General features: G+C 40.4%; 1 protein-coding gene across 1 annotated transcript; it reads left to right on the top strand.

Annotated features, from left to right (window-relative positions):
• Nucleotides 1–4,752: 4,752 nt before the first annotated feature.
• prkaa1 (protein kinase, AMP-activated, alpha 1 catalytic subunit) lies at nt 4,753–19,983 on the top strand. Its single transcript, XM_069673473.1, has 9 exons — nt 4,753–4,916; nt 7,793–7,934; nt 10,202–10,295; nt 10,571–10,715; nt 12,643–12,730; nt 12,875–13,099; nt 13,235–13,748; nt 13,844–13,970; nt 16,711–19,983. The coding sequence occupies exons 1-9, from the start codon at nt 4,820–4,822 to the stop codon at nt 16,992–16,994; spliced, it is 1,716 nt and encodes a 571-aa protein (XP_069529574.1). The 5' UTR covers nt 4,753–4,819; the 3' UTR covers nt 16,995–19,983.
• Nucleotides 19,984–21,011: the final 1,028 nt, after the last annotated feature.

Below are 21,011 nucleotides of genomic sequence, written 5' to 3'. Positions count from 1 at the left end.
GAGCAGGTTACTTTAACAGGCCTGTGCAGCAGGACTATATTAAGCACAGCTGTAATTAAAATGCTAATCAGTGTTGCATGCGGAAGACGGACTGAAGTAGGCAGAGGGACAACAGAGCTGAAACTCTTGAGTAAGGAAGGATAAAACATCCCGCTAGCGATGATGACACTGACCCCAGGGCCCAATTTTGTCTTCTGTGAACCCTTAACTTAGCAACATCACATTTATTTTGCACCTTTTGTTGCATTTAATCTGCTAAATCAAGTTGTGTTTGAAGAAAGTCCTATTCGAGCTTCTCTCAGTGTTGCTTCTCTAACATTTCACTCACTTCCACCTCATTCAAAAACGGCTTTATCTGTATTTCATCCTTCAGTCGGCAGAAGATTGAACCTTTGCGCATTGTGCTCTGGTCATCGACTCACCCGTTGTTTGGATTTAATTGCTAGTTATTGCTGAGTCCGAAGATGTATTGTTCCGCACTGATGCTGATTTATGCTCAGTGGCTGGCATGGGAACAATGAATACAAAGCTGCATGTCTGCTCTCTTGCGCGCACACTGCCATCTAGTGGTCATGAGATAGCTCTATGACTGCTACACAAACTGGATTTAAAGCAATTTATAGGATTCATACTGTATACGATAAGGAACCAATTTGTCTCTGTTAGTGACTTAAACACCCTTATTTCGTAATAGAAATAACAAGTTAAATAAAAAAAGTGTGATAGCTCAACCGTCATGGAGGGGTAGTGATAAGAAGCCAATCAGGGCTTGTATTCAGCTCAAGCTGCAGGCCTTCATTAAGCCCGTTATCAGCGGACGACTGTAACACAATTACAACGTCAAGAACAAGTGTGATTAAAAGGATCATTTGCGAACCTCGTGCACAATAAGTAGCTCTGATAATATATTCTTTCATACATAATAAAATTAAATATGTAATAAATAAATATATATGGTTTTCCACAGTTAGATCCTGGGGTTTGTAGCTCTGCAGGGCACAACCCTGATGACGTCATCAAGGTTATCTGGCTTGGGCCAGGACGTACATTTTTAAACAGAAGCCTGTATTACAAACTGGAGACAGTAACAGCGTGCATCGGGAGAGCTACAAAGGAGCTAGATTGTTTGTATCAGCTTTTTTACTAATCAAACAATAATAAACCTTTTTAGGGGAGGGGTTAAGACCTCTGCTACTCCCAGCTGAATTTGTCTAATTGCCTGCCTTGTGGTGGCATGAATGAGTAGTTGTCAAAGTGGTGTGTCCTCTATGGAACATGCATCCATACATTTAATTTACTCTATTTACTTGCAATAACAATGCGGCACCATCGCTGAATTCTGTGCTGGGCCTACATGGACTGTTACCCATAGGTAGACTTAAGAGCGCCATTGGGATGGAGGTCAGCTGCGACCCATGAACAAGCTGCTCCAAGTCGGAGTTCAAAAGCTGAAACAGGGGAACATCCTGATAATGTCGCACTTCCTGTTTGATGTAGAAGTTGCCACTAGCATTGTTGGCTGCGTTAAAAACACCCGGGTAATCCGGGAGTGTTGGTGGCACTCCACTGCCCTCACAGGTGGGGTGTATCAGGAAGTGCGATCTGTCCCATAGTCCTGCAGAGACCAGGGTGCAGGTATGTGACGTTGCAACATACTGTAGAAACAGGCTTAGCTTGCCTCATTAGTTTGGGCAAAGGCAGCATGGCATGTCATGATCTGTAATATCAGCGACCAGACTAATGTTTTGTTCTAGATCGCCGGAAAATGATCCTGTTATCACAAGAAAACAAGCTTTGTTATCTATAAATTATACGATAAATCGATCTGTTATAACAGAAAAAAAACAGGTTTGTTACGTGGAGATTATAAGAAAAATTCTAAATCTCGAGAAAATAACCTGAAATTAGTCACAGGAAAACTGAATAAATAAAATGTCACGATGCATGTCTGCTTAGGGCTTCCGTAGTCCTTTATAGCGTCTTACATGACTCATTTTGCTTTAAACTGTAACAGCCCATTTGACCTTTGACCTACATCCTAAAGTACATGCAAAAACACCTCTACCAGATGATGCAGCTGAGCCAATAGAAATACTTTGAATACACAAACTCGGATTCACCATTAATGACTCTTCCTATATTGAGCAGCTCATTTACTATTTAAAACTAACTAGAAAAAGAGGACCAGAACCTTAACTGACAAATTAGACCTGCAAGATTAAAAGTTAACACAAGATGTCGCCACCGAGACGAATTTTTGTGACCAGACCAGGGAGGTTAAAATATTTTGCTACCAACGTGAAGAAGCAAGCTCATATGGCTTTCACTCCTTACGTTTCCACCTCGTAAATAAGAATGCCTCCGGTACACTAAACACAACAGACTGTATGCATGTTAATGTACTGAAGGTTAACTTTTCCCAGGACTTCATGTGCCCTAAAATTGGAAAGAGTAATAATTGAATCAGTATCTTTAATTCTCATTGCACATACACAGAGCAGCACACACACACACAAACAGACACACGTAAAGGTACACAAAGTTTAATTGACAGGCACTTTTGTCCTCACTGTTAATTCCCAGCAGCCCTCTCTGGGGAGTCATGGTAACTGTTCACCAGCCCGCTCTTTCTTAAATAATCACTCACTGACAGAGCGAAACCTGTATTTGTTGAGTCTGTACTTTGAATTATAAGCTGGGTTTGCAAAGAAATAAAAATATTTTTTTGCAGCTCTTCAGGATATCTGAGAGGTATCTTGTGTTGTGCGTCGTTGTGGTTTTGCGTAATGATTTGCGATGCTCTGGTGGTGTTCAGTCATCCATTACTGTCACTCTGCAGCTTTTAAAATCCTGACAAGCTGATTTGTATTCACAGCATGTCTATCAGGACTCTTAGGTCATGAGTGAATAGATTCAAAATCAAGATACATGAGTTGAGATTTCAGGTGCGGGTGCCTTTGACTATCTACTTCTGGAGGTGTTTGTCCCTCACAAGGAGATGCAACCCAGGCCAAGATCTGCAAGCAAACACAGGAGGACATCAACGGGTTGTGTCGGATTAAATTGAGGCTGTCAAAGTGAGTCTCAAAAAGACATTTGATTAAAAAGTTAGACATGGGAAAACTAGTTTGTGTATACCAATTTTATGTTGATAATATAGGAAATATGTCGATCGTACATTTAATGCACCATGAGAATAGGTACAATGGGTTACATACTCCATCATAAGTAGTTTTTTCCTATTGTAATTAACTTATATAACCATAATTTAGTCTGACCTTATGCTCTTAATCCTACCAAATGTCTGCTCTCATTTCACTTTCCAACTATTATGTAGTTTCCTAAAATAGAAAAGAAAAGTCTAACAGCCAACTGATGAATACAAGCTTTGAGCAGCATTTCAAACCCACCATTCTGCAGAATTTAAAAGTAGCAGGAGGAGGACTTATATAACACAATGAACACAAACAATGGAAAAAGATTTACTAATCAAACAGCTTAGATTTTTTAAGATTAATTTTGGTAATTTCTGGCATTCCTTTGCTCCTTTTTATTCCATTAGAATGAAGCATGAAATGTGGTTTAACTGACATGCTAGAAACAGAGCTACACCTACCTGCGCTCAAGTCACCTGGCTGCACACTATGTTTGACAGCACCTATCATAATGACTACATTGACTCATCTTACTGGACTCACACAATTGCATTGTTTTCTGACCAAACCTCTGAGTAAACCCAAGGGTTGATAAGTAGAACTGCAGTCAGTGAGAGCACTTATTTTGCCAAGCTAACAGAGTGACATAAAAAACACAATGGCTCACAGTTACAAATCATTTTAGTAACATAAAATGTTGGGTAAGAAATGTTGTTTTAATTCTTGTCCTTTGACCCTGAGGGCACTTTAAGACCACTTTAATGTTCACCCAGGGAACACCCTAGGATACATTTATTTTAGGGAACTTTGCAAACCAGATTTGTGGCGCTTGCTTAAGCTTGGGGTGTGGTACATATTCAAAATGAGTCACTGTGCAACCACAGAATGACATTCTCATAACACTCAATCAAAACTTCTAAAGTCATTAAAGTCTGGATGACAAATGTATCTCTCTAACTCCCATAGCATTTTACCACTTATCGTCTAATTCTGTATGATTTTCTTTGACAAATGTCATAACAGAATGTATGTTTATCTGAGATTAAAACAAATACAGCCAATATAAAGCACCACAGGGCAGAGTTGATCCCTATTTCCCATAGTGCTTGGACCACACCACTTGTCTCTTGTTTCTATATTCATCGCATTTTATAGCTTTCTCTGTAAATAATTAATGCTATATTTCTTAATGTTTGTTCCTGTTTGCTTCTGACATCCTGTTACATTTCTTTTCCTCCTTTACTTTTATCCCTCATTAATCTTGTAGCCCTATGAGTAATGTGTATTTTTGTTTAATTTTAATGAAATTAAATTAAATAAGCTTTATTGGCATGAGTGTAACATTTACAATATTGCTAAAGCATTATGTAGTTATACAAATAGAATTTCAATAATAATAATAATATATTTTCCTAATAGTACCTAATAGTTTCCAGGGACACATTAATTTAATTAATGGCAAGTTACCGAGTTAGAAGTTTACTAGAAGCACTTGAAGGCAGCCTACTACGTCGCTTACGTTTTTGACGAATCGCGCACGAGCCGGGGCGCCTCCCACCCTCCTTGCTGAACGGAGCCGCCGCTAGAGTGGGGACGTACACAGCGGAGTTCAGTCCATCTCTGCCCGCAGATAGCTAACCCCGCAGCAAGGCCACTGCGGGAAGATGGCGACGGAAAAACAGAAACATGAAGGAAGAGTTAAAATTGGACATTACATTCTCGGAGACACACTCGGAGTGGGGACATTTGGAAAGGTTAAAGGTACGTCTTGGCTGTCTTGACGCTCGTGCATCCTGCCAACTGAAAGATGGTAGCAATGGGAGCTGTTAGCCTAGCTGCTAATTTAGCCTGCTATGGAAGCTAACTTGTCGCAACCGTAGAGTATGTTCGCAACGCCAGGGAGGTAACACACTTGTTGTCCTGCTAGTTGTCTCAACTTGTTTGTGACAACGATAACGTGTCTGGGATTTAGCAAACGTTAGCTGCAGTACACATTAAAAGCCGCACAATGCAAGTTTTATGACATTAGCTTCTGTTTAGCCACTTATATCAGTTAGCGCGTGAGCTAGCCAGAGAGCCACAAGTCGCCTGTCAAGACAGACACCGGGAAGTAAAGCCCTCTCGCTGGGGGGCAGTTAGTTACCCTCGTTCGTGTTGTTTTATCTTATTTCTCCTTAAAAAATGAAACAAGAACCTTGTGCAGCTCACCACTTAACTTGTTTTCAACTCTCTCATCCAGATGAGTTACATTTTCCATCATATTGGAGAGTCGGTAATGCCTGTAGATGTATATGTTGAGAGGGAGTGGGGCAAATTCTGCCCAATCTACGCCCAGTGTTGTCTGTCCAGAGGGCGGTACAATGAGTGTCAATACACAGTTTAGCTTGTACCAACAGGTATTGGTAATAATGGATTTCAGAAAACCTCTATTTCTATTTGCTTACATTTTCTTTCAAGATATGCAGCTATTATTCTCTGGTATGTTTGTTTTGAGCTCCTGATAGGAACTTTAAGTTTGTGTTTATTCTGGCGACCCCTGTTGACAAAGCCACACCTCTTATCTCTTTGCTGATTTTGTCCTGTACATGCTTAAAGTGATAATCTCAAAGATTTCCATTGAAATAAATGTTAAGTCACTATCTATCGCAGAATGAGGTAAAACAATGGTGATTGAGCTTATTGCCCTCTGATGAAAGCCTTTGCTTTTGCGGTATTACAGACTGGGTGTCTGTGGCGACATTCACAGAAAAAAATCACAAGCAGCGCCCAGTTAGTGACGCGTTTTCCATCACCCAGCAGTGGTTGCTCTGCCAGAGAGGTAAGGCAGAGCTAAGCAGCTGCTTTTCCGGTCTTTGCAAGTGTTTCGAGTAAACAGTAATCTCTTATGGCTGAACAAACAAAGAAAAGATGGATGACTACAGATACAACTTCAAAAATAAGTGAAAATCCAAAGAAAAAGAAACAAATTCGACACTCAAATGAAGTCTAAAAAGGAAAGCCGTCCAACTGTGGACGTCTGGTCATGTGGGACGTATCTCCATTAGGTGCCACCAAATAGAACGAAACTGAGAACTTCGAGATTACGTCTTAACGTTTTTTGCCCTGGAAAATGTAAACAAAGGCAGCATGCAGTTAATCGTTTCGTCTGACACCTACCCCCGCCAGCAGTTTCAGGCATTAAAAATAACTAGCGCTATATAAAGATTATTGATCTTGTGACTGATGGGCTGGATTGCTCTTGTAGCTCTTATAGAGTAATCAGAATTAATTTCAGTCTGTTTTATAACCAGCGACAAATTCCTCACTATGGCTTTAAACCTAGTCTGCAGGCTGAATTCTGTTCCAACCTGTAGTGCTTTTTGTCTCCTCAGAACACATGATTACACCCAAATGAAGCTCACCAAGCAATCTCTCCTAAAACAACCACTAGCTTTGTTTATAGTTAATTTCCAGTGAGTCATCTCCCTGCAACCCTTTTATATGTTATAGGAAGGAGGAAGAGCACAGTGTGCTGGAGTTTGGGCCCTGAGATTGTTGTAGTCTTGATTACTGAAGACTTGGTTAATAGTTCACTTCCAGGGCAACTGGTAAATCAATAGCAGCTGTTTACTAACCCCGACTTGCAAGTGTGCTGTGTTCGCTCACCATGCATTCAGAAGTTGTAGTTTTTCTCTGGATTGTAGATTTGTTTTGATATGTTAGCATACTTTTGTTTGGGCTGCTGCAGTTTAATATCACTCATGTTAAGTTGTAGCAACATCAGTTGTGATTAGTTTCACGTCAATTTAGGGATAACATATTTTAGTCTAGATAAATCTCAGACTTCTTGGGTTGCTATTTGGTTTGTGTGATCATTCCTGAAATGTTATCTGTCTTGAGTGTTGTGGTTACAGACAGAGATATTTCAGCCCTTTTATCTTTTTCCAAAACTTTCTGGAATTCTCTTAACGTAAAGCATCTAAAGAAATCAGGGTTTACATATTGACAATAAATCAAAATATTACTTTTATATGAATGAGTTTTGTCGTAATAATGACATCACAGAGAAATGTCAGTCGACTCTGTGCCCCCCTCGTCTTTACAGAGTTTTCTACAGTCTTTTAAATCAATGTTTTGTAGCCAGCAACATTACTTTTTGTCCATTGTCTGGTTGTCTCAGGATAATTTCCAGGTGCAGGATGCAACATTTTTCGAGTTCAAATGCATACATATACATTTAGCAACTAGCTGGTGAACATAGCGGAGTACTCAGAAGCTTAGAGGCCAGGCTTTTCCTGCAAGAGTTGGTTTACGGTGGAACAGAGCTAAAAGTAAATATATTGTTCTTAGATTCATCAGGTAGATAAATATAACAATTAAATGCATGCTTAAGTTGCTTTGTCTCTGCTGATTATATGTAAATAAGAAACTGTTTGCTCACATGTTTGACATGAGCTGATAATTTGACACTGCTGAGTTGACAGGATGTTTCTGCTGAGCCCAAATAGACAAAAACACATTTTTCGTAGTTCCTGAAAGTTGCCAATTTGAAGATAGAAAGGTTTACCTCATAGCTACAGCAGTATGGCATTATTCTGTAATATTTCCTACTTTAATTGTGCTATTTTAAATCTTTTATATTTATATTTCTCCTGCAGTGGGCCAACATGAGCTGACCAAGCACCAAGTGGCGGTGAAGATCCTGAACAGGCAGAAGATCCGCAGTTTGGACGTGGTGGGAAAGATCCGGCGGGAGATCCAGAACCTCAAGCTTTTCAGGCATCCTCACATAATTAAACTGTAAGTCCTAGATTACACCCTGCTCGCAGCTCCGTAATCCCCCTGCCGCCACATTAATGCCACCCACTGAGCTATTTCCAGGTTTAATGGTGTGTTTTAGAATACATCCATCTAGGACAATAACAGTCTGACCCAGTCTCTCCTCTCCCTTCAATCCCCGGCTCATTCTGCTTTATTGCCTGTTATGGTTATCCCCTCTGCTGACCTTTCATTTTATTTTAAGAAGTCTGTTGTTGGGCCTTGCCATATGACCCCTTCTTCTTAAATTTAGTAACTATTGAACGAGTATTTATAGAAATCGTGGGTCTTTAAAGTGCATTAGGAAATAATTAGAACTTCTGATCCATATTTGTGTTTTTATCCTTTGTTATGTGTCCTGTTTAAACAGTTTAAGTCGACTGCCGACAACATTTGCATGTGTTCATTCAGATAGTTGCACGGCTGCGTGTTTTTGTATGAGTCATTGTTTAACTTTATGCCTGAACTGACTTTGACACTAATCGGAGGTCAGCTCGGTACTCTGTTGTTGCTTTATTGCACAGGTGCATTTAGCAGTGATGATAGACATTGCTAGCTTTAAGTCGGCAATACAGAAATGCTGTTGTGGTACACGGTCACTGGAAGAGTCACTGATCTAAAAATACAGTCCGAAAATTGAAGAGGTACTTCCTGCTTGGTAAAGTCCACAGGCTGCAGCAAAGGCCACAGTTAGAGGGTCATTACTGCCCAGGAGGTGTGGCTAATTGCCTGAAATACCAGCTCCATGTCATGCATGCACAGGAATGTAAACTCTGTTTTGTGTGTGCAAGAGATCCAATCTTTGACAGGGTGGACAAACACTGGGGCAGAGTGCATAGCATTGCCTGTTTAGTCTGAATAATGTCTGTGAGGACAAATGAAGCAATATAACACAGTAATGCTTCCCTTACAGGATGTTTGTTGCAGTTGTGACTCATGAGATAAGCGGTTAGTCAACGACTCTATAAACTTTCACTCTCAGAAAGATTTGTTCCTTTAGACTGTGACATCAAACATTTACCTGCAGACATGAAATTGAATGACGAGTAGACGAGAGCTGGTGGATTGAAGATTAGACAGACACAGCACAGGGTTTTACTACTTTTGGTATTTTGAATCATGTGGATTAAGAGCTGCAGGGGTTACAATGTGTTTTCTGTCCTGCTGACAGACATGTCAGAATTTCTGTTATTATCCTCCAGCTCGATGTTGGATATGACAATCACATTGAGAATGTGGCTTATGTGCAAGCGTAGCAAGCCACTCAGCCAGTTCAGCGTAATCAGATGTAGCTGAGGTGCAAGAATTTCTCACCAAGCCTTGGACTGCGAGTATAGGCAGCAACCAACAACACATTCTCTGTTATTCTGCTGCGTTATTAGCTGTCCGCAATAATTTTTGTTGCATTGATGCTGTAATTAATAGAGTGTCTCCACACAACACGGATGAAACCACAGATTTGCTGTATCATAGATAAATTGATATTGAATTGTGGTATTTGTAATGAACAAGAATGCTTTTGTTGCTCGGGGGCATTAAGTCTTGATTGTTTAGAAACTAAAGCCCACTAATTCAAGAGCTTTCATAACTGTAGTTTGTTAAATTTTGTCTGGAGCAAGTAAGGGCGGATTGTTCACAATCAGCAGATGGATTTCATTGTGTAGTGTAGGGTTTCCTTTCCTGCTACATATCCGAGGTTATATCAGCCGTACTGGAAAGATAAGGTGTGATAGAACCTTAAGTAATGGCATCATTTATAAGTTTTTTAATAGCAAGAGTTGCTCTTAACTCTATTAACAGTGCCAATAATTTTTACAGTTCTTTCAGACTGGTGCAGTGATGCATTCAAAAGCCAACCTTGCTCTGTGACCCTGCTACAGCCCAGAGTGGCTTGGACACTGCCCTAAACATAATTTATGAACTTTATTTCATGGCTGACTGACAATTGAGGGCAGGGGAGAGTGAGGGCACATGGTTCATTTTATTAGGGCTATATTATTATATTATTATGTATATGATACACAAACACACACTAGCGATTGGCCTAGATAGGTTTTGCGCTTGTTTAGGCGAGACATGGGGAAAACAAAGCTAATATTTAAGTTTCTTACACAGTTTGATACCAAACCCTGGAAATCCTATTTTTTCTTTGTGCATATAATAACTAACAACTGAATTTATTCAAGCAGTGTACGGTCTGCTAACCTTTAAATACTCGCATGATTTAAACTTTGTGTTAATATCTGCAGGTATCAGGTTATCAGCACCCCGACAGATATCTTCATGGTGATGGAGTATGTCTCTGGAGGGGAGCTCTTCGACTACATCTGCAAAAATGGAAAGGTAAAACACACATACTGGAAAATATGGTCATGATGTCACATTTTCTTTCCCTGCTGTCCTACGTGGCCGATACATTTTAACTGAGGGGACAGGAATGCAGAAGTGTGCTTGATGTTATTCGCAGCCTCTGGTGCAGACACAGTAACCTGTGAACCGAGCGCCAGCAGCGGCCGCAAACCATTTCAGCAGCGCACAAAACACTGCTTAGTCAGCTCTGATGTGCTAACTGAGTCACAGAGAAGATCTCACCTAATGGATAATTTGTGCTTTGACAGTTGGATGAAAAGGAGAGTCGTCGGCTGTTCCAGCAGATTATTTCTGCTGTAGACTACTGCCACAGGCACATGGTGGTGCACCGAGACCTCAAGCCTGAAAATGTGCTGCTCGATGCGCACATGAATGCCAAGATCGCAGACTTTGGTAAGTGTGTCTAGCTCCTAAAGTCTGGTAATTTTAATATAGAAATAAGTAACATAGTGAGAAGGACTTTGATCATTTGCTCTACTTTAATTTTACAATGTGATGTTTTTTTAACCACTTTTAGGGTGAGCAATGTGTTCATGTGCAGGTGCACCCTTTTTTTTTAATCATATGGGGATGTTCCAATCCAGGCGCTGCACTCTTTAAGTACATGCAGCTTGCAAAATCAAATTTTACTGCCGCATCATCTCTGGCCTCGTATCACCTTACAGAAAAGTACTCTAGTAGGCTCTTCACGCTGACATAAACAGATTTTATCTTTGGGAAAAGGAGAGCTCGGGTATGAGGAATCAGTGTCCCTGGAGTTGATGATGATGATGAGTTGCATAAAAGAATGTAAATGAAAATAACATTAGAGATAGTTTCACTCTGTTCCACTGAACATTTGGGCAAAGACATGTGGGAATGTGCCAGTAAAGGCAGCAAAGAAGACCAATAACAGCTAGTAGATATGGACGTAAACAATCCAGGCTTTAAAGTCATTTAAAAAAAATCTGCAAATGTTGTAAGACTAAGCAAATACAGTCAGCGTGTTTGCTAAGCCTGGAGGAAAACACGCAGTGCCTTATGGTCAGAAACCCTGTTTTGCTCAGCATATATGCACCACTTGTTTTCACCAGAGAAATTCTTTGTTTGTGCTTTATGCTGTTTTGTTTTCAATCCAGTCTTATTTAGCATACTTTTACAAAATTACTTAATTGTCCCATTTATTTATATTTGGACACTGTTCCTTCATATTTTTCTGTGGCTCACTTGGAGGGAGGCTTGGACTGTAGTAAATGTAGAATTAGGGGAAAAAAAGACACCATGTATGTGTAGGTAGAGGGAGTTAAATATATCACTGCTTTATCTGCTTAGCACACAATCACTCAAAGTCAAAGATGAATGGCACTGCCACCAGCAGAAAGAGATGGAGCGCTGGTGTCTTTTATATCAAGTTTTCAACTTTGAAATGAGGTGTGGCACACACGTCTGTTAAGTCACTATCTATCACTGAATGAGGTAAAACAATGGGGATTGACCCTATGGCCCACTGATGAAAGCCTTTGCATTTGCAGTATTACAGACTGGCTGTCTGTGGTGACTTTCACGGAAAATATTACAAGCGGCGCCCAGTTAGTGACGCGTTTTCCATTACCCAGCAGTGGTTTGTCTGCAGGGGGTAGGCAGAGCTAAGCGGCTGCTTGCTGAACACACAAAGAAAAGATCGATGACTAAAGATACAACTTCAAAAATAAGTGAAAATCCAAAGGAAAAAATTCCACGCTGTTTGAAAATCTGGGAAGTGTGCTCTAACAAGTACCGTTTATCACCACAAGGTGCCGCCAAAGAGAACGAAACTGAAATCCCCTAAATTAAAGATTATCACTTTAACTTAGGACCAGCATATAACCTGCAGACGAGTAACCTGCAGGCTACCCCTCAGTTAAAGATTATCACTTTAACTTAGGGGTAGCCCAGACTATGAAAACCCAAATCATGCTGTCAAAATAATGGCATGTTTTTGTGCATTGTGTTCGTTGTATTTTCCTTTCTTTAATAGTAATGTGTTAAACAATCATGTGAATTATCACCTGACTCTGTTACTTTCCGCTGTATCACAGAGCATTATAGCCAGCTGGGCTCATTGTTTAGTTTTCCAACCTGAACTTCACTGATTCACTGAGCTCACACTGCTCTTACAGCGCTATTTGCTGACACTTCTCTTTGCTATAATCAACTTTAGAGGTGATGGCATGTCATTGTTGTGCTGACAACTTCTTCCCGCTGCCCCCGAGTGGCCAAAAAAGTTAGAATTTAGAGGTTTAAACTCTTGGGCCTTTGAAATGCATATGTATGTTAAAAACTGTTAAACAATTCTGTGCAGGTTTATCAAACATGATGTCAGACGGAGAGTTTCTGCGAACAAGCTGCGGTTCTCCAAACTATGCTGCTCCTGAGGTCATCTCAGGAAGGTAATGTGTTTTGCCATCATAACAAGTTGACACTGACGTACAACTTTCTCCCATTAAGTTGCTACATGATGTTGTTGACTAAACAAAACCGAGTAAAATGTTGCTTTCATGGTTACTAGACTGTTTCTTCTTACTCGTCTGCAGGTTATATGCTGGTCCAGAAGTGGATATCTGGAGCAGCGGGGTCATCCTCTATGCCTTGTTGTGTGGGACGCTTCCCTTCGATGACGATCACGTGCCAACGCTCTTCAAGAAGATTTGCGATGGGATCTTTTTCACCCCGCAGTATCTGAACCCGTCAGTAATAAGCCTCCTCAAGCACATGCTGCAGGTGGACCCCATGAAGAGAGCGACCATCAAAGAGATCCGGTGAGCCTGCTGAGATCAAGTTCAAAATGAAACAATGCTATGTCGCTTTCTTTGTCCAGACTACGCAGCAGATCATGATGATGCGTTCATGGTCTGTGGTTTTTTTTACCACTAAACTAATTTCTCCTCCCACAGAGAGGACGACTGGTTTAAAGAGGACCTACCCAAGTACTTGTTCCCCGAGGACCCCTCCTACAGCAACAACATGATCGACGATGAGGCCCTGAAGGAGGTGTGTGAGAAGTTCGAGTGCACAGAGGAGGAGGTCCTGTCCTGCATATACAGCCGCAACCATCAGGATCCATTAGCGGTCGCCTACCATCTCATCATTGACAATCGTCGCATCATGAGTGAAGCCAAGGACTTCTACCTGGCCTCCAGCCCTCCCGACTCTTTTCTAGACGACCAGCACCTGACGACGTCCGGTGCAGCCGTGACCGTGAAGCCTCACCCGGAGCGAGTACCCTTCCTCGTGGCCGAGACTCTTCCCAGGCCTCGTCACACCCTGGATGAATTGAACCCACAGAAGTCGAAGCACCAGGGTGTGAGAAGGGCCAAGTGGCACCTGGGTATCCGCAGTCAGAGTAGACCAAATGATATCATGTCGGAGGTGTGCCGTGCCATGAAACAGCTGGATTATGAGTGGAAGGTAAGGAGTCACATATTAGACAGTAATACCTCTTTACCTTTTAGTCGGTAGCTTTTAGTCAGTCATTGTTTCTTAACCCTTCCTTACTTTTCCAGGTTGTGAATCCATATTATCTACGAGTGAGGAGGAAGAATCCGATCACTGGCATGCAAACCAAAATGAGCCTTCAACTCTACCAGGTGGACAGTAGAACCTACCTCCTAGACTTCCGTAGCATAGACGGTAAGTTTTTGCCTCAACTTACTCTTATCGTAAAATCTGGAATATAAGACGCAGTCTGTTTTAGGGGGTATCCCAGAGGGAAAAGGGTTATTTCAACACTATTTCAATTTATTATATAAGTAATTTCGGCAAAGTTAAGACCCATTAATTAAAGCAAACCACAAGAAAAACTGTTTCTGTGTAGCTTACTATTTACAGTGAAACCAACACTCACCAGAAACAGATGAACAGGTGCTCTTCCGGGGATTTAATAAACCAAGACATGATGCCGTTTATTTTGCTGACAAATCTAAAGGGGCGAAATTCGCTTCACTTTTCATCTGAACACACGTTCGCTTCTCAAGTTGCTAACCGGACTGTAAACAATGCAGTGCACGATAAAAGGAAGTCTTGACTGGAAGTTGTTTATCGCTAACTGCTGGCTAAACTGGACGCGCCCGACATGTTCACCGTTGTCCGAGATTGAGTCAGATGTTACCAAGGTAGAAATCAAAGTACCGTAAAATCCGGAATATAAGACGCAGTCTGTTTTGGGGGTATCTCTGAAGGAAAAAGTTTTTTTTTATAGCTATTTATTAATAGAAACGTGTATTCAAGTTATTTCAACACTATTTCAATTTATTTTCATTCAAAACGCACAAATTACAGCCTACCGTCTGTTTTCGCCATGTCGAGTTTGCAATCCTGCTAGCTACCGGTGCTGTAGCTAACAGTAGCTGGCAGCCTACGGTAACGTTGATTGTTGTGGAGGATGGCAGCTGCAATGGCGATCATGACGGTGCATGTCCGTGACGAAGAGTTAGCAGCAATCAAGTTGCTTAAAACAGCGAGGAAAACACAAAACAGCACTGCGGCATATCGTAAATAGGAGACGTTGTAGCAGCTTGGACCAGGAAACAGTTAAATGCAGAGGTGTGACGTCACCACTTAACTGGATAGCGCCATCATCTGGGTAAAATACCGTAACACAATAACATAACTCTCCATGTATTAAAAGTGTGTCTTACCGTACATTACCTATGATTTGTAGAAAACACAAGAAATAGATGACCATTGGTTAAACTTCTGTTCTTTAATGTCCGATGGATAACTTCAACTCATCTTATACCACTGAATTCACCATCCTCCTGCTAATGTTTACATGGATCCTGTCCTGTACCTATCTGCGTCAGCGCTGACTTCATAAATGATTGACTCAGGGTTGAGAGCTCAGGCTTTTGCACAGTCTGTGTAGGTGTGCAGCACTACCTCAAAGGAAACTATGAGATAAGAGTGTTGTTATAGGCCTTTCACAGAGCGCAGGCATGCTGTGTAAAGGGTATGAGGCTGAATTCTGACTGCAGGCTTGAGCAAAGGCAGCTACAGTGTTTATGTTTGACTGCAGCTCTAACTATTGACTTGAAGGAATGATTGTTGAGAGATTAAACAGGGTTTCTGTAGTATTTATCAAATAAAATTAGACGCATATTAAGACCTTTTTATATAGTAAAATGAGTGTTAACTATTTATTTATTTACTTTTTATATAGATATTTAAAGATAATTTTCAGTACTTACCTGCAGTGTTTATAATTTAAAGCTGTCATAAGCCGAACCCAAGGGTCAGTATAGGGGCCAATCCTGAGACGGACTCTCTTACCTGCTCAAATAAAGCTGATTAAAAACCCATCCTTTCTGTACTGTATTGTGCGTTCCACCTCAGCCTGCTCTACATGTGTTACAGTGCTGTTCATCTTAACCACAGCCGGCCTCTACAGCTTCTGCTGCATCTGCAAGTCAAATTACAGTGTGTGAACGTGACAATTGATTTGTGCACACTGTTGAGTAACTGAGTTGAGAAGGAGAGGTTGGCAATACGCACAGATTTGCTAAGCTACAATGCTAATTATCGTTAGCAAAGAGAGTAATAAATGGGTTGCAGCTTCCCCTTGCAGCTGTTCTTTTTAGCCTGAAGGAGAAGTGTCTCAATCTCAAACGCAGCTGTTGTCATTTTACTGTTGCAACAGTCAGACTTCTTTTTTAGGGAATTTAAGGATTTTAATACATCTTACATTTTTCACATTTGCAGACAACCTGGTAGTAGACGTTGATCTGGCTTTAAAGGGCCAGTTCGCTGATTTTCAACCTCAGTATGGCAGGAAAAAAATTCAATTTTACTCTGTGGCTTTGGAGGACGCTATCCGCTTCTCCAATGGACTATAGAAAACCTCCAGACTACGTAAAATTCATCATCTGGCGGAGGCCAGGGAGCTCGCTAAACCACACTTCCTCTATCTAGGACGCCCGCCTCCGATGTCATGTCTCAAAGTCATCAGGTTTGAAATGTAGACTGCAGACCTGAAGATGTTGTACACAATCCACCGGTATATTCTCATCCTATTTCGTATCCTGTCCCGCTCTGAGACATTGCCTGAAGCGGAACGGTAGTATTTCACTCCAGTGTCTCTCGCTGGGTCGTTCCTTTCTGAGGGAGGGGCGCAATGCACACTGGGTGTTGTAGGATTTGTAGAAAGGGCTTTCTCTACAGCTATAGTGCCAATTTCAAATATTATTGCTTTAATCCTTTAATCCCAAACATGGCCAATTTACTGTTGCAACAGTTTTTTAGGGAATTCAAGGATTTAAAGACTTTTAAAAATGTTTAAATTTGCATATAAGCTGATTGTATATATTGAACTGGCGTTAAATAAAAGTTTGTATGTGCATTTGGTAGAAATCATTTTGTGTCTTGCGTTTTACAGATGATATGTTGGAGACAAAATCTGGAACTGCTACCCCTCTCCGCTCTGGGTCTGTGGGCAACTACCGCACAACCATTAAGAACGATGCCGACGGAGCAGACGCTCCTGCCACGTCTAGCACTGTGCACGCCACCAAGGCGGCAGAGGGCTCCTTAGCTTCATCGTTGACCTCATCCATCGACTCAACGGGAGGGGGGGACATCGCGACTGTCCCTCGACCAGGAAGCCACACCATCGAATTCTTTGAGATGTGTGCAAATCTTATTAAACTACTTGCACGATAGCTTGCAAAACAATCGCTAGCCTTTTTTTTCCTCTCCGAGTGTCTTTATAGCAATAAGCATGCAACCGATTCATGGCTCAATTCATCCCTGCTGAGGATGAAGTGATTGTTCCATGGCACTGATGCAGGTTAGCGTTCCCTAAGCGGAAGAGTTGTTACTGAGCTGGCAGGGAATGTAAGGGGTCACTGGGAAAGGTGAACGACCAAGCTACTTAATAGCAAGGAGAGAACAACATTTAGGATGGGGGTTTTACAATTTTCTGATCAATCTAAAAGCAAGAGTCCACATCCCAACTTAACATAATATACAAGTGAGTACACTGAATTTCCTGTACTGTAGCCAGTGAGCACTGCTTTCCAGTACAGAGAACAAGATCAAGTTTCTGCCTGCAGAGAAGGAGGCCACACGTCGAGGGTTTGGTATTTGGGTGGCAGTCGTATAAGGATGCAGGAAGCACTTTTGCACAAGTATCTTTAATTTCCTGCTGCTCTTGTATTTCTCTCAGTGGGGATCAGAGGAGTGGTGCAGATGTATCGGGGCGCTGCACTGGCTATAACTCGGGTTGTCGTGCCCATCACATTCATTGGACTCTGAAGAAGAAGTGCAATGACCCTTGTTGTTTCTGTCTTGTGTCAGGGACTAAAGAATGCTTCATCAGATTTTTGTTTGGTTTCATTTTGTTGTGAATCTGAGTCGTCAGAGACTAAATTTTCATGGTTTTGTCCTTGTTGTAAAAGATTTGTTTAAATTTGTCTGTCCCCTACATTTTTATATATAAAGACGTGAATATATTTATCAGTGCGTTGAGTGGACGCAGTGTTGGTTCTATCGGAAATTGAATTGTTTGTTTTTTCTTTATTGCATTAAGATCTATTGCTGGATGGTATATATTTTCCTTTTTTTACTGTCTGGTTTTTAAATCAATATCACCGTTTTGTTTCCTTCAATCACAACTCTTCAGATACTTGATTGTGTTTCCAGATAAATATAACCTGCTTTTACCGTTTAAGAGGTATTTTTGCCATGACAGTCAAAATCTAGAAATATATCATTTTCAGTGTCGCATATTAAAATGACGAGTTGATTTTGACTTTTTTTTTTATTGCATTTTCTGTTTCTTGTTTTTTAGATTAAGAATTAGGATTTGAGTGTGATACCTGAGTGAAATGCCTTTTGCCTACTTCAAATTTGTAAATGCCAATCCATCACAAGTGTATAGGCCTCAGGGCTGAATTGAAAATGAGTAGTAGCAATTACATGCAGTGCATGGACATGTCTATTGGCAGGTGAATACATCCAAAATATGACCATGTATGGATATGTTTATGTTGAGACACACATTCCCTTAAGGGTCAACCTTAACAAAAGGTTTACAAACAGTATGTTTAAACATGAAACTTGTGAGCTTGGAGTAGTCATAATAAATAAATATAAATTCTGATAGGGATGCACGATATTGGGGTTTTTGACGATATTTTCCAACCCTTTTTGCAGATTTTGATACTGATATATTAGGCAAATTTTTTCCACCTAATTGCAGAGAACATCAAGTGTCCCCTGTAGTGGACTTGATATCATGCCTACTCTTATTGTGGTAGCCCACGGGCGATTAAATTTGTAGTGTTGAATGAATGAGATTTGGCCCCTCCTCGCATGACCGATGCTGAGCATCACCTGCTGTCTGTTTCGGAAACTTTGAAAATCTGCTGCACCGCAGACATCTCGCAACCTTCTTCACGCTTGAAGGAAGAGGCGCGGTGCAGGCAGTGAGCGCGCACACTCGCGCTGAGTTAATGTCGTAGCATTACGTCAAGCTTTCTTATGGAATCATCGAGCATTTAGACGTATTTAAACCGTTTCATCGGCAGATAATATCGGCAGAAAAATGACATATCTGCCGATGTCATTTTCAAGCCATAATCTGCAGATACCAATAACGTGCAGATAATATCGTGCATCCCTAAATTCTGATAAAGAAGGATCATAAATGTGTTCCTGGTTCATATTTGATAAAAAAATATCCATCAGAATATGATACTTGCAAGCTCACAAGGTCTTAAATATGTCTGTAATCACAAGTATGATGCGTCTCCCTCCATTTCCTGTCCAGTCTTAAAGTTTTAAGTGGTGTCTGTTGTTTGGCTGCCTTATCATTATCAGTACTGTTAATCGGTTTTTATGTCCGTAAAAGTTGGAATTCAGTTCTGGTCAGAGTTTTTGGGACCTTTTGCAATTTTAGGGGTTTAAAGTTAGCAAATTATTTAGTCAGTGTTGTTGATTCATAATTATCGTTTGTAAGGAATTCAAAGATTATTTTAAGTGTTGGCATTATTAAAAAAAAAAAAAGATCTTAATTGCAAAACTTCAAATAAACATCTCATTATGTTGTTGCCAAACTTTAGTAGACCTCAGTAACTGCTACCACCTTTTAACTTATGGCAATAGGAATCAACAAAGCAAACTTCAAGGGTTTCTCATTTCGTCATCTTTAGCCAGGTTTTAAAGAACTTTGCATGTTCTCGTTGTAATATCACAAGTTTTTTACAAGGAGGTTGCAGTTGCTGAAGTCAGGGATTCCAGTGTTTAGCTCTCCACAGCTTTAAAATCTGAATATATCTCATTTGTATAAACAATTTTACATTTCAGAGATATAATACAACTATAATACTTGTGATGATCTTGTTGGTCACAGAAAAGATATTGTAAAACTAAACATTTTTAGTTTCAAAGGGCAGTTGCAAGTACTGTTTACATAACTTTTCATGGGTTTCATGATGGGTTTTGTAGGAAAGATGAATGTGTGAACCTTTGACCTTTTTTCGACAGCTTACTGAGTAGTGTCCTATCTGAACTGCTTTAAAGAAAAAAATGTTCTATTTTTGTTTGGTGTGTAAAGGGACCCTACCAGATTGACCAGTGTAAATCTGAATGGACGTGTTGAAATCATTTGTATACACAACTGCCTAATAAACTGCTAAATTGCACACAATTCTTCTAGCGTTTCTCTGTATGTTTCAAGATTTTTGACTGCTTTGAAGAGAACTTGAAATATTATAACAACTTGCATCACAGTCCTACAATAAGAATGCTATTGAGACTGAATATTACATATGTTCACTGCATTTATGCTGCATTTGTAATAGGCCTTAATAATAAGCATATCGCAGTAGGAAAAGCGCAGGTGTTTATAGTAGCATTAATGATGGCTGTATTCCATTTAGCTGCTTCCATTTCATTGTCCTGGTTGGGTGCATGCTGACTGCCTGTCATGGCTTTCTCAGACACCTGAATAAAACAGAACCATTGTAAGAGTTATTATTAACACCTGTGCTTTTCCTACTGTTAGAAGTCAAAATGTCCACTGTGAAAAAAAAACCCATTTGCAGTGTAAATAATGTCAACAAAGAATTGGAGAAGGGTTTACAAATTATTTTTTTTTCACCAAAGTCATTTAGCTCTCAGACAATTTTGGAACAGTCTTGATGTATTTCTGTTTAATATGACATAAATCTATGACGTTTATTAAAAATTACATCTTACACAGCGCACAAAATGTCAAGGAAACCTGTCTGGACATGTTCCCTAGTTATCCCAGTAGTGCCATCTTGTGAGCAAAGTTGAGCGTTTGTCCCTGACATTTAATTTTGGAAACACCTTACCCGAAATGTAGTATTTATTATAATAAAATATTAGTCGAATGTTAAAAAAAAATGTTTTGGGAACAGTTTTGTTAACATGTTAGTATATGTGAGAATAACACTGTCCACTAGTCTGCCTTCTTGGCATTAGGGTAAAAAACATACAGTCAGTGCTCACACAATGAATCATCACATTAGCCTTTTTGTCAGTTAAGTGTATCATTATTATGAATTGGAAAATACATAAACCAGATTGTTTTAGTATTGACAACTGGTTAAAAGAGTTCATGGATTTATTGTCACTGGAACGGGCAGCCTCAGCCCTCTTTGAATTTGACTGTGGAGATGAAGGACCCTGGAACTTTATAAGACTGTACTT

The sequence above is a fragment of the Semicossyphus pulcher genome, unplaced genomic scaffold, assembly GCF_022749685.1.
Source record: "Semicossyphus pulcher isolate SPU_LCO1_2020_fin unplaced genomic scaffold, fSemPul1.0.p SCAF_22, whole genome shotgun sequence".
In the NCBI taxonomy this organism is placed as follows: domain Eukaryota; kingdom Metazoa; phylum Chordata; class Actinopteri; order Labriformes; family Labridae; genus Semicossyphus; species Semicossyphus pulcher.
This window is presented reverse-complemented; position numbering and strand designations above follow the sequence as displayed.